Genomic DNA, 12,987 nt, shown 5'->3' on the forward strand with positions numbered 1-12,987 from the left:
CAAGTTTTCTATTTTGCCTGGCTCAGTTTCTTCCTCCGTCAAGAAGAATGTCTCAGTGCGATTTCACATGTAACAAAAACAGAAGGTGCACACCCGCATACGTCACACTTTTTAAAAACCATGTATACACACTCCAGGGAGCCACAACTTGCTCCAAGTCACTGCAGCACTTGTTCAAACAGACAAGTACAACTGTGTTCCTGATCATTCCTGTTACCTGTGAAGCAGTCCTCCAATAAAACCTTCAAAGGTTTAATTTGGAAAACCTAAATGCTATTTTAAAGAGACTCAAATGGGGCACAGAGAAAACCCACTTGCCTCAATGACAGACATCAGCCATGAAAAACGTATTCAGTTTAATAACGAGACAGTATAGAAAGCCCTGGATGGGGGATGACGACGACATTGATCATCATCACATGGGGGAAATCGCATTTCCTTACCATCACCTTCTCTGCATTGTCTCATTCTTCCCGGAGGGGAAAGAGGAAATAAAGGAAGACCACGTGGCCCGTTCAGGGGCCATTTTAATCGTGCCGCTTTTCCTGCACACAGCAGATCGTGGCACATTCCATTATTTTTTTTAAAAAAAGTGGGGTTTTGTGACAGAAAAACAAGCGGAAGGAGTGGGAGGCACACAGGAGGTGGATGTCATTGCCTAAAGGACACACGCACATCTGTAAGTGGGCAGTAGCGAGTGTGCGATAAAATGCTCGTCATTGTCTAAACTTATGTTTCTATTTTAAGGAAGGAAAGAGAAATGACCCATGGGGCTGCTATTTTTGGCTATCTCTCCATTTGGGGTACTGCTTTCTGATGTAGATCAGTACATTTTTGTTAATATGTGCAATCCACTTCAGACATTTCACAGGACCAAACTGAAATCAGAACACAATATTTTATGTAGCCCAATGTATTAATTTCAAATGCATATGTAACCAGTGCATAAAACTGTATCTCACCATGCACACACATGCAACAGAATTCAAACTTATCCACATATTCTGATTTTAATTTAGATATATTTTTCATTATTTATTTTATATTCTTTTATCTGTGGTCCATTTATTACTACTACTTTAGTTTTGTTAAATGTCTGAATCTTATTGAACATATATTAGGCATTTTGGTATTTATAGCATTCTCTTTTGTATTTTACTAACTGCTCATATGCAGCATGAGATGCCATGGCTTTGAGTTAATTATATACATTTCTGTTGCTGCTCACTTATGGCCAGTTAATGTTTGATTTTTCTATCAACATGTAGAAAGACAGACCACCAAACGTTGTCAGAAAGATATGGCCTGTGCAAGTTTTAAAAAGTAATGTTTTTTTCTCACTGAAAATAAACAAAATTGGAATTGCTGAAACATTCCTAACAAGGTTTAGAAAAATCATGGCGTATAAAATCATAGCATATCAAACAAGCTATACAGATCAGAAAAGAGCACAAGCAAGTTTTATAGAAAGTATTAAAGTACTGTAATCTGTTAGTTCCAGATACTACAAAGCTAACTGTTTTCATTTATAGACAATTTTATGCAATTCATTGTTTGCATAAAAAAGATATGAAAATAAAACAACTGGTGCATATGCTCACAGAAATGAACAATCACTCAGAAGGAAGAGATCCAACAAGGTTATGTAAGTCAACTTGTCTTTTAAATACTTTAATTGGATACATTATTTATCATTTAAATTCTTACTAGCCCCAAGCCTTTGATGCACACATTTAAACATAATAAACTGCCTTCATTAATGAAATATATTTTTGGACCCAAGGGATACACTACATCAGCCTTACCCAGCCTGACACCCCCAAGATACAGCTCCTAACATCCCTGACCACTGGTCATACTGGCTGGTGCTGATGGGAGTTGTAGTCTAAAACATCTGGAGGCTGCCACATTGGGGGAGGTTGCTCTAAGTGGATCAGAACTGAATTGGTCCAAAACACAGAGGTATGGCTTTGAATCCTTTCTTTATAGCACCATACAGACATTGTGAAGGTTATCTTTCCTAAGAAAAGCTAAGTCAAATCAAAAACCCAGTGTATTATGCATTCTGAGCACTGGTATTCTGAATCAGGATCATGAGAAGAGAGAAATCCACGCAGTGAGCCTCCTATTCTATTATTTTAGTGAGAGAAACAAGAGAATTCACTTCATAAATGATAGGGATGGAGGTGTTAGATACATGCTTTATAATTAGAGAAATATTTCGTCTTCCGCATATACAAAATGCATAAGAAATTGAACAAGGCTGATTATATACAGCTTCATCACTGAAGAGACAACCACTAACCACTGTGACACAAACAAATGGAAAACAAAAGGCAGACATTAAAGAAATCTATACTCACTTGCCGATATCATCTTGATCAGCAAACTTCTCATCGTTGAAGCCAAACTGGTCAATAAAATTGGACGTCATTTGTTGCATCTGATAATCAGAAAAGGCCTGGCAACCCCAGGACCAACGACAGTGATATAATGATTCTAATAATAGTCTAAATACTACTTGCCCATTTTGCTTCAGAAATACTTTTGCTAAATTACATAGTACATACATGTATGTATATGTGTACACACACATGCAAATGAAAACGCTGTTCTATCATTAGGAAAAAGCTATTTCATCATTAGGAACTATGAACGATTGACTGAAACTTGGGGAGTGGGGAGGGCAAATGTTTGGTAAATCTTCAAGTAAAGATCACCTTTGGCCTCAAGCTAATCTTTTAAAAAGTGCCAGGTAATAGGTAATGCAAGTTTGGTTGGATACTGACTATAGAAGTGGGAAGAAGCAAACAAGAAGCATGGCACCTCCACCACCCAGAGGAACAGATACAAACAAGTCTGAGAAGGAACAAGAAATACAATAACAGCAATACTTAATTTGGAGGCAATATCTTCAAAGCAAAACCTTTAAGAGGCCAAACCCATTAGTATATTTTTGGTAAAGAGAACAGCCTCATGATATTTCAGTGCTGGTGACTGGCAACCCAAGCCACCAAAAGCTATTAAGCCTACAACATTTGGTAATTCTCTGAGTAGCCTATAGAAAAAAAAGCAGAACCACTGTTCCCACTTTGCAACCCCCCTCAGTAAAAACTACTGCTGATCCTTAAGTAAAAATGACCGAGTGTAGCTTTCCGGACGACATCGGTAACCTCCTAGAATGACGGCTAGACTCAGATTTGGCAAACTACCATTGTATGTATGAAGACAGTTTTGATGGCCATTGGTGAAGGAATCCACAAACAAAATAAGAATGGAGGGAAGGGGGGAAAGAAGGAAGAGAAGAGCCATATTCTAGAGCTGCAGCCAAACTAAGGCTACATTTTCCTCCAACAGTTAAGTACATTTTCAGGGGGTTTTCTGAAGTGCCAGAGATTGCCCCCCAAATTACAATGTGATTCAAGTATTAATTATTCCATCAGGGATAGGCCAACTCAGCTGGAACAAGTGGCCCCTGAAGAACTAGTCATGTATGCCTGTATTCATAGAGCAGCTATAAAGCCTGACACAGCTTGGGACCACAATACTGGACGGAAGACCTCTCCCGACATGAACCTACCCATACACTACGCTCAATGTCTAAGGTCCTCCTCCAAGTGCCTACTCTGAGGGAAGCTTGGAGGGTGGCAACAAGGGATAGGTCCTTTTCAGTGGTGGCTCCCCTATGATGGAATGATCTTCCCAATGAGGCTCACCTAGCGCCAACATTGTTTTCTTTTCGTCACCAGGTCAAGACTTTTCTCCCAGGCAGTTAACAACATATGCTGAGTTTTTAACTGACCCCAGAATAGTTGTTTTAAATGGATATTGTTCTTTTTATGCTTTTGATGGTTTTAAATTTTTATATTTGCTTTTAGTGTTCACTGTTTTTAACCTCTGTAAACTGCCCAGAGAGATTCAGCTATGGGGCGGTATATAAATGTAATAAATAAATAAATAAATAAATACCATTTCTAAATAGTCAAGGCTTTACATGGCTGGGTGGACATCTGAGTCTGCTTTCCTTTGGGGATAAGACAGACCATGGACATCTTTTAATTCTATTGTAAAATGTACAGTCATCCTCGAAAGCAAGTGGGAAGAGGCTGTGCAAAATATATTCATTTCACCAAGACCGTTAGAGAAATACCCCCAAGATATTTCCAAGTATGAGGCTGCTATACATTTGTGGAAACAAGTAACTACCCAGTCATTTTTCTAAGGCTGCCAACTGGAACAAAGCATGGAGTGCAGTATTAAAAATTTGGTATTTTCAAATTTCTGTGTCTCTCAGAAAGTGGAATTGACAAGTTTCAATAAAGAACTGAAAAATTCTAATCAAGTCAGAGATCAAAATTATCTTGGAAGTTGTAATCATACGTTTCCTCTCAGAATATGCCCTGAAATTGGTTTCTCTCTTAAACTTGCTACCGTTGAAAAGTTGCAACATCCTAAAGCAAATCTCACAAGGAGCTCTTTTCAATAAAGGTATCAATGCATATAATTGCAAATAGCCCAGAGTTTAACTCACTTGCTGCAAAGAGGAATCCTGTGAAAAACCAGTTTCTTTAAAATCAATTTCATCATCGCTGGATGAATGAATATGACAGGTAGTAACCTAGAGATAGAAAAGTTAAGGAATTAGTGTAGGGAAAAAAGTACTTTCATAAATACTGCTCTCATATAACGTCTAGAAGCTTTTAAATCCCTTGCAGAAAATCAAGACTATCACAATAATGAGACATGTATAAAACCCAAGAATGTGGCACTTATCCACTGACATTTCTTATCAATTTCTTAAAGTAACATCAGTGAAAGGAAAGGAATGCATTATTTATTATTGTGTTATCACTACTGTTGTTTGCATTTCCTTTTTTCTTTGCAACAAAGATTTTTTCAATTAAAAAATCAGTATTTTCCCCACTTTCATGTCATGAAACTTACTAGATCCACTGTATTTCTTTTGTTGGTTTCACCTAAGGAGCTTGTGCAGAAAGTCTCCCATCGTTCTCTAATTTCATCAGGAAGCTCTGGAAAATCAAAGAGAAACTGATTTAATACTAAAAATGCTTAATGTCACTTAAGACACTGTATTTCGTATTCTGGGCTCTTTAAGGTATATTACAAGATATATACACTCATTCCTCAAGGTACATTAAACGGAACCTTCACATTTCAGATATGCTGCTTTGCTCCTCTCTGTTTACAAAAGGGATATATGAAACTTTGAAAAGTTAGACTAACTTCAGCAAGGAAACTCCCACTCACTCATCCCAAAATGTCTGCAATGCCTAGGATGCATGATAGTGCAAGAGATTCCTCTGTGAAAATATAGCTCAATATATCATCACGATGATTTCAACAACTGATTAATTCATCTGTTCAGACAGATCAATCTCATTTAGATGTAACAAAATCAGGTTGGCACCATGTAGACAACAGCTCACCTTTTTTTACTACATCACAGTGTAATTTGTTAGGAATGGCAAGAATGAAGGCAGCTTGCCCCTTAGCCAGGCAACAGTCAGGAACAAATCCAGGAGAACAGTAAGCTGGTGCCACCATCTACCTGCTAAAACTCCAAAGCAGGAACAGCCATGAATGGCAGAGGCTGCTGCCAGAACATTAGACTAGGACCAGGAAGACCCAAGTTCAAATCTTAACTTAGCCACAAAGCTCATTAGGTGACACTGGGCCAGTCACACACTCTTAGCCTAACCTACAACACAGGGTTGCTGTGAGGATAAAATAGGGATGGGGCACAGACCATGTGCCTTGAACAATTTGGAAGAAGGGTGGAATAAACATGTAATAAACAAACACCACATTACAATTTGTTTTAATCTACTCTTTTTATAATCAGCATAAGTAGCAAACCTGTTAACAATTATCTTCTGTGTTGTACTAATAATGTTAATGATTTAATTTTGACAGGTCAAATGCCCAATCCCTGTGAGGCAGGTTGGTCTGAGAGCCTGTGACTGGCGAGTGGAGACTAGAACCCGGATCTCCCAACTCTCAGTCCAACACTTTAGCCACTACACCACACTGACTCTTATGGAATTCTAAGCAAGATGGGCACAGATTTCAGAGCAAGGTGGAATGAATGGGTTGCAGATAAAGTTCAGAGAAAACTTGGAGGTAAAGGATTGGTATGGGAGCATTCTCCACATGTGAAAATCAGTAAGCAGATCAAGTAAATACAATATTTGTTACTTCTTAAAAATGTTACCTTTAAGAAGCTGCTGGACTAGTGTACAGTTTGGCCCTTTATCAGTACTATGCACGATACAGTTAGCTATTCTTGTTAAGTGACCCATATAGCCATATCGCCTTCCTCCTTCACCCCTGCAAGAATTGAACATAGTTCATCATTTAAATACACTTGACTTTTTTTAAAAAAAAATCTTACTTCTACAGACTTGCAGGGCATTGAACTTGAACAGATGCTCATTCAAGCAATGGAGAGCAGATTTGGTTTGTCAGTCCTCCATAACAGGATGGATCCATTCTTAGGCAGTTAGATATTTCAAAATCTGTTCCTAAATTTGATTTTAAGGATAAATAATCTGATATTTGCCTATTCTGCACACACAGTGTTTTCCATTAGATCAATATATACCAATCTTCCCCAATCTGGTGCCCTCCAGTAGTTTCGGACTACAAATTCCATCACCTCCTGATGATTATTGTTCATGTCAGCTAGGGATGATGGGAATTGTAGTCAAATGTATCTAGAAGGTACTAGGTTGGGGAAGACTGATATATATCCTTGCAAACTTCGCCCCAGTATAAATTTGCTTTTTTAAAATACAGATCTACTTAAATTTGTAAAAGCAAGCCAATCCATATTGCTTTTGCAAATCTGCACAACCACAAAGAGCAGCAGTGAACAATGCAGGAGTAAAAATAAGGAGGTTTTTCACCTCCTCCTACTCAAGAATCCCATGATCTGTTTATGCCCCCCTCCCCACTCCCAGCAAAAATAGCATACTATACTTGGTCTTTATGAAAATCTAAATTACAGTTAGCATTTTGTTTTGATCTGTCCTAAATTAAATCTGATTCCATGTCACACAGCATTTTGTTTTGATTTGTTCTATATTAAATCCATTAAGTTACTTTCAAAATGTTGTACAGTATCTTAACTGCACATGAGGGGCAAAAGTTTTGACTACTCACTGTTTCTTCTCATTCATCTCCCAAGCTTCAAGTATTCGTTCTATTAAATGGCACTTAAGGAAAAGCTATAAAAGAAAAGCTTCTTTAGTTTTTGCATGAGATACCCCAACAAATTAAATGCCTCATGATATGTAGCAGTTTGTTCAAACACAGAACAAATGACCAGATCAGTGACTAGCTAGCCATCCATCTATAGAGTGGGTGATTGTATAAAACTTGCATTGGAGGAACAATACGACGTAAAATACAGTAATAGAATGCACATACAACATCCAAAGTAGAGCCCATATCAATATGCCATTAAACAGATGCATTATATCTGGGCAGGCTTCCCTCCCTAGAAGGCAGTCTAATTCTGAATCCAACACTATTTCCCCCCCAAAAGTACAGGTTTTATTTTTCCCCAACCTTACAGCTCTCACTATACTATATTTCAAAAAGATAATTACACTGAAATTATCTATGCAGTTCTTCAAAGCATTGTGACAACACCACATTACTCAACTGCTTCATTGTCAACACCTTTTTAAAGAACAACAGGCCAGTTTGCACATAATGACAGCTCATGGGTTAAACAAAGCATGGACTTTCTGGGATGAGTAGGAAAGAGAGGTCATGCTGCAGGCCATGGGTTAACTGCTGGGTTGTTTGGCCCCTAAACAACCAAGTGCTCCATGGTTCGCATGTCACACTCAACCACCTATGAATGAGCTTATCATTGGTTGAATAAAAGAGGAAGTGGCATGTGTGTAGGAGGCAGCACGCTTGCACTCTCTCACTCATGCACATCAGCCCATGGGCTGTTTAAACCATAGGCTGTTGTTATGTATAAACTAAGTCAGTGTGTTTTTCCTTGTACAAATGTTGCCTATATAACCTATTAAAGCAAAGGGACCTAGAAGTATTAGTTAGGACTTGGAAAAAATTAGAAAGTACATTTATTGCACTAAAGCTGACTCTGTTCTTTGCTACAAGACTTCTGTTAAAAAACAGGATAACTGTTTTTGTTGGATGAAAGTAGATGTGGAAAGGGGCTAGTAAGCATAAGAACCTTTTGAATAATAGGAATAGCACATTTATTTCATCATCTTGTTAGCTTTCCTTTTATTCTAATTGTGAAAGCCTTACACAGCTATATCGTAAGTACTACAAATTAAGAGAGAGCTTACATGTTTCAGCAAAAGGTTGTCTCCAATGGCATCCTGATCTGAGATTGTACCATTTTCTGTGCTTTCAAATGGACTTGCAAGGATCAATGCAATACAAATTTCTACTTGAGTATGCAAAAAATTATTCCATGTGTATTTAAAAAACATGTCCTGCAGAGTACAAAGAAACTGGAATCAGAAGTAGCCCTATTATCTGCTAAACACTACCTAGAGCAATGATGACTGGCCGTGAGTGGCCAGCCAGGCCGATTCCATTACACAAGTGGTGCCCACAGCTTTCACAACAGAGATTTGGCACTTTTGTGAGCAACGCTCGTTTCTTGAATGGGGCAGGTTGGCAGAACTCACATAATGGAGTTCTGCTGTCCTGCCCCATTCTAGAAATGAGTGTTTCCGTTCATTTCAGGGCTCGCCCCTGGAAGCACAAAATCTCCATTGCCCAAGTGGTGCTTGCACAATGGAAATGGCAGGGCTCACCATTTGCAGAACAGAAGCAGTGGGGGGTCCCTCTCATGGATGGGCAGTGTTGGATACTGCCCCAATATCCTAGGGTCCTGTGAGCAGAATTCCACTCACAGGGTGTTCCTGCATGTGGAACAGGGGAGGTGGTTTCCCCAGATTTCTCCCCCCTAACCTGGAAAAACTTCTCCAGAACTGTACTGAACTGTTCTCCAGAACCTGGAAAAACCCTCCAGAACTATGTGGGAGGTAGAGCTGAGATTTGCAGGGGGAAACCAGGAAAAGTCACTTCCCCCTTCTGCCAGCAGGATCCTCTGCTGGATCAGAATCCCTTCTGTTTGTGGAAGGTCAACTCAAAATCCAACAGCAATGTTAATGTATGTAATGGCACACACATGCAAAAACACTCAAGCCAGCTAGCACAAGTTCTGCTTGTCATTTCAATTGTTGAAGAACAGCACACATTTTGAAATAGCTCCCTTAGATATATTCTGTTTATCACTTGAAATGCAGAAAACAATTTCCATAACGAATCATGTAAAAGCAGTAACAGTCAGTAATATTTAAGCCTAGATCCTGGGTTCCCTAAAGACAATACATATTGTACACTGCCCCTAATATATGCACATATCACCTTATGCTAGTAGTCTCTTTGTGCAAACAGTAACCCAGAGAAGCTTATGCACAGAAAATGCAGCAGCTTTTCTTAGCAGGGAATTCTGAATCTCCAATGGAATACACTGGAGTGCATCGTATCCAATTAACTCTAGATATGAGGTAAGCCTTCCTACATAAGCACAAGTAGATGTTCATGCAAACACAAGCTGATCTCAGTTCCCTCCCAAACACAGATTTTATGAGCCAATTTAGCTGCTAGCCCATTGCATGGCATATAACATGAAACAATATGCATACATCTTCAACTTGATATATGGCGATGCTGTGGCCAATGAAGTAACTCCTTGCTTTTTTTCATGGGATTTGGGCTTCTCTGGAGTGCTTTCTTTGGGGCCATTTGAACTCATGGGACCCTGCTACCTCTATTTCCCAGAATTTTATCTGACCTTAACAACAGATTAAACTATTTGAACTAGTCTACACAGTATGCAGGACATCCATGATTGCATCTTCCAACAGTAAAGAAACCCGCAAAATCTGAAATGCAGCCATGGGAGTGCAACTTGGTCAGTGAGATTTAAGCCTTCTCCACCCCACTTTACTTATAAAAAATCTTTCTCTTCTCAACAACGCTCTTTGCCTGATGGGGGTAAAGAGATACAGAAAAAATGTTCCCACCTCCTCTCCTCACACTGCTGTGAGCAAACTTACAGCCCTTCATGGCTTCATTTCAGTTTGTGTGCTTTTTCAATTATGGATGTTCCACAGAACATCGTTTGGCTGTCTAAGTTAAAGCAAAACAGAAATAATAACTCCTTAGCTAATGTTCCATTACACCACTCACTCAAAGAAGCAAAATATCTTTTACCTATGTCATGACGTAACTAGCAAGACTAGGAACAATTACCAGAATCAAAAAAGTTAAGGACAATGTCATCTTAATACTCTATGAAGGGCAGGAAAGTGAATCTTTCAATTAATTATGTTCATACCAGTATAACTCCTATGCTATTGAGCTCTATAAGTTCCAGGTTTACGCTGTTTGTATTTGTCTGTAGAAGGCTGGATATTAATCTTATCACATTTAATCTGGTATTCCCTACAGGTGGATCCAACACACCCCATGTTGTCTTCATAATACTTTTCTAAAAAGAAGAACAGCATAAAATATTAAAATAGGACTCAAGACCCTAAAGCATTACTTATCTACATGAGAAAATCTCCAGTCAATTCAGCAACATTTAGCCATTCACATATGAGGGAAAGACAATTTCAGAGCTAGATATTATTTCTGTGATTTCATGTGCTCGAAAACTGAAGCTGTAGATCATTAATCTATAGCCTATCCTCAATGTCCAGGACAAGTTGTAGATCATTAATGATGTCTGAGTGTTTTTAGCTGGGAACTGTATGTGGCAACAAGTGCTGTTTGGTTGTTTTCTCTTTTGTGCCTGTTCTGCATCAGTCTGGCTAACAAATTGATCAGATACAATTGTGTTGCAACTCTGACTTTAAGTGGAAGTCAGTTCCACAATCAGAGTACTTATGCTGCCTCCCTCTCTGTTGAATTTTTCATGTACAAGAAGTGTCAATCTCCTGATGGAATTTTTTTTGGCACATGGAACATTTGTACGGTTACTCTCCTGTGTAGATTCTCTGGTGTTTAATGAGATCTTACATCTGAAAGAAGCAAGTCTGACAAACGGGAACATTTAAATGGATTCTCTCTGTTGTGGGATTTTCGATGTAAAATAAAATTTGATGTGTCTGTGAAGCTTCTCTTGCATGTGAAGCATTGGTATAGTTTATCTTGCATGTGGAGCATTGGTATAATTTCTCTCCTGTGTGGCGTCTTTGGTGCATCATGAAATCCAATGAATTTTTTTCCTGCAATCTGAGCAATTAAGCAGCTTTTTTCTGTGTGAGATCTTTCATGTGAAACAATGCTTGATCAGAAAGGAAAGTTTCTCTCACATGTAGAACATCTGAATAGTTTCTCTCTGTGAATCACTTCACACAGAGAAGTGCAGGCCAGCAGAAGATCTGACCATTGTGAAGTCTTCCCTCCCATGTGATACTTTTCATGTATTATGTAATATATTGTGTTTGGTGTTGTTCCCCGCCTTGATCCAGAGGGAGATGCGGGTAATAAATAAATATATTATATTATTATTTTCATGGTATGGGAGTTTTGATTTCTGATTGAAGCTTTCCCTATGCGTGGAACATTTATGTGATTTCTTGTGCAGATGATTTTGTGTTTAATGAGATAAGAATTCTGGAAACAGCTATTTCTGAATACTCATACAACTTTTCCTTTGTAAGAGGTCTTTCATGGATCATAAGGCTTGAGCGCTGAATAAAGCTCTCGCACATGGAACATTTATACAGTTTCTCCCATCTGTGGATCCTCTTGTGTTTAATGACATCAGAGTGATGTCGGAAGCAATTTCCACACTCAAAGCACTTATAAGTCTTCACACCTGCGTGGATTCTCTTGTAGGTAATGAGATCTGACAGAAGCTTCATTCAGAATAAAAGCACCAATACGGCTTCTCTGTTGTGTGAGATCTTTTATGTGCAACTAAATTTGATCTGTGACATTGCTCACAGATGAAGCATTGGTATAGTTCCTCTTTAGTGCTTAATGAGATCCCACTGATGATGGAAGCTACATCCACCCACAGCACACTTAAGTGGCATAACTTCTTTGTGGATTCTCTATTTGTGGTTTGTAAGATTAGGTTATCTGAAAAATCCCACAATCAGTGCACTGGCATACACATTCCTTCTCAGTATTTCCTTGTTATTTCTGGGGTATTTCCTGGAGATTCCCTTGCTTTGTGTACAGTGCCATTATAACTTTGGCTAATATGTTTTGCATTGACTAAAGTCTTCGAACCTTTCAAAAGACAGCCCTACATAGAGTATATTACAGTACTTTGATGTAACTAAAGCATGCATGACTAAATTAAGCTGAATTACTGCAATACATTCTATATATGGTCCTTTTGAAAAGTTTAGAAACCTCAGGTAATGTCAGGCCCATAGTTGATACAGCAGCCAAACTTGTGCAAAAAAATCCACCCCTGATTTAAGGTTGCTCACTCCTGATGTGTTTTACTTACTTTGGGCGGTTCCAAGAGCAGTTCATGGAAGGATGCAAGTCTTATTTTTATGGCTTCTAATACACTCTTGTTGACTGAATATGTTGAGTGGCTCATACCTGGGGGGCAAATCTCTATGTGACCTTCAAACCTAAAATACACACACACAAAAGAGCATGTTTTTCCATTAACACAGCAACAGTACATGAACACTTTACTGAAGCCTTCCAACTGACATGAACACCCTCAACAAGACAAATAATCTCATATCTTTTGCAGTGATCCATTCACCAATGACCTTATTCAGGAAAATCCCCTTTTTGAGCATGCATGAGTATTATTTGAAGAATGTGTATGAGAAGGGTAATTATGTACAAAAGATGAAACTCACTATCTTATGTATTCATCATTTACATGGGTTTAAATCATAACATTAGTTTATGCAAATACTA

At 38.6% G+C, this 12,987-nt stretch overlaps 1 protein-coding gene across 7 annotated transcripts in view; it reads right to left on the reverse strand.

Annotated features, from left to right (window-relative positions):
- PPP6R3 (protein phosphatase 6 regulatory subunit 3) overlaps positions 1–12,987 on the reverse strand; it is a 71,638-nt gene that overhangs the window by 19,148 nt on the left and 39,503 nt on the right. For 5 of the 7 annotated variants that reach the window (XM_063117054.1, XM_063117052.1, XM_063117053.1 and 2 more), the window contains 8 exons: positions 12,557–12,686; positions 10,421–10,573; positions 8,352–8,501; positions 7,183–7,247; positions 6,233–6,348; positions 4,945–5,030; positions 4,532–4,618; positions 2,364–2,461 (listed from right to left, as the gene is read on the reverse strand). In XM_063117054.1, the coding sequence (XP_062973124.1) occupies positions 2,364–2,461; positions 4,532–4,618; positions 4,945–5,030; positions 6,233–6,348; positions 7,183–7,247; positions 8,352–8,501; positions 10,421–10,573; positions 12,557–12,686 (885 nt within the window). The remainder of the gene's footprint in view (positions 1–2,363; positions 2,462–4,531; positions 4,619–4,944; positions 5,031–6,232; positions 6,349–7,182; positions 7,248–8,351; positions 8,502–10,420; positions 10,574–12,556; positions 12,687–12,987) is intronic. The other 2 variants (XM_063117055.1, XM_063117051.1) reach the window with 2 other exon arrangements.

This window comes from Elgaria multicarinata, chromosome 2 (genome assembly GCF_023053635.1).
Source record: "Elgaria multicarinata webbii isolate HBS135686 ecotype San Diego chromosome 2, rElgMul1.1.pri, whole genome shotgun sequence".
Classification (NCBI taxonomy): domain Eukaryota; kingdom Metazoa; phylum Chordata; class Lepidosauria; order Squamata; family Anguidae; genus Elgaria; species Elgaria multicarinata.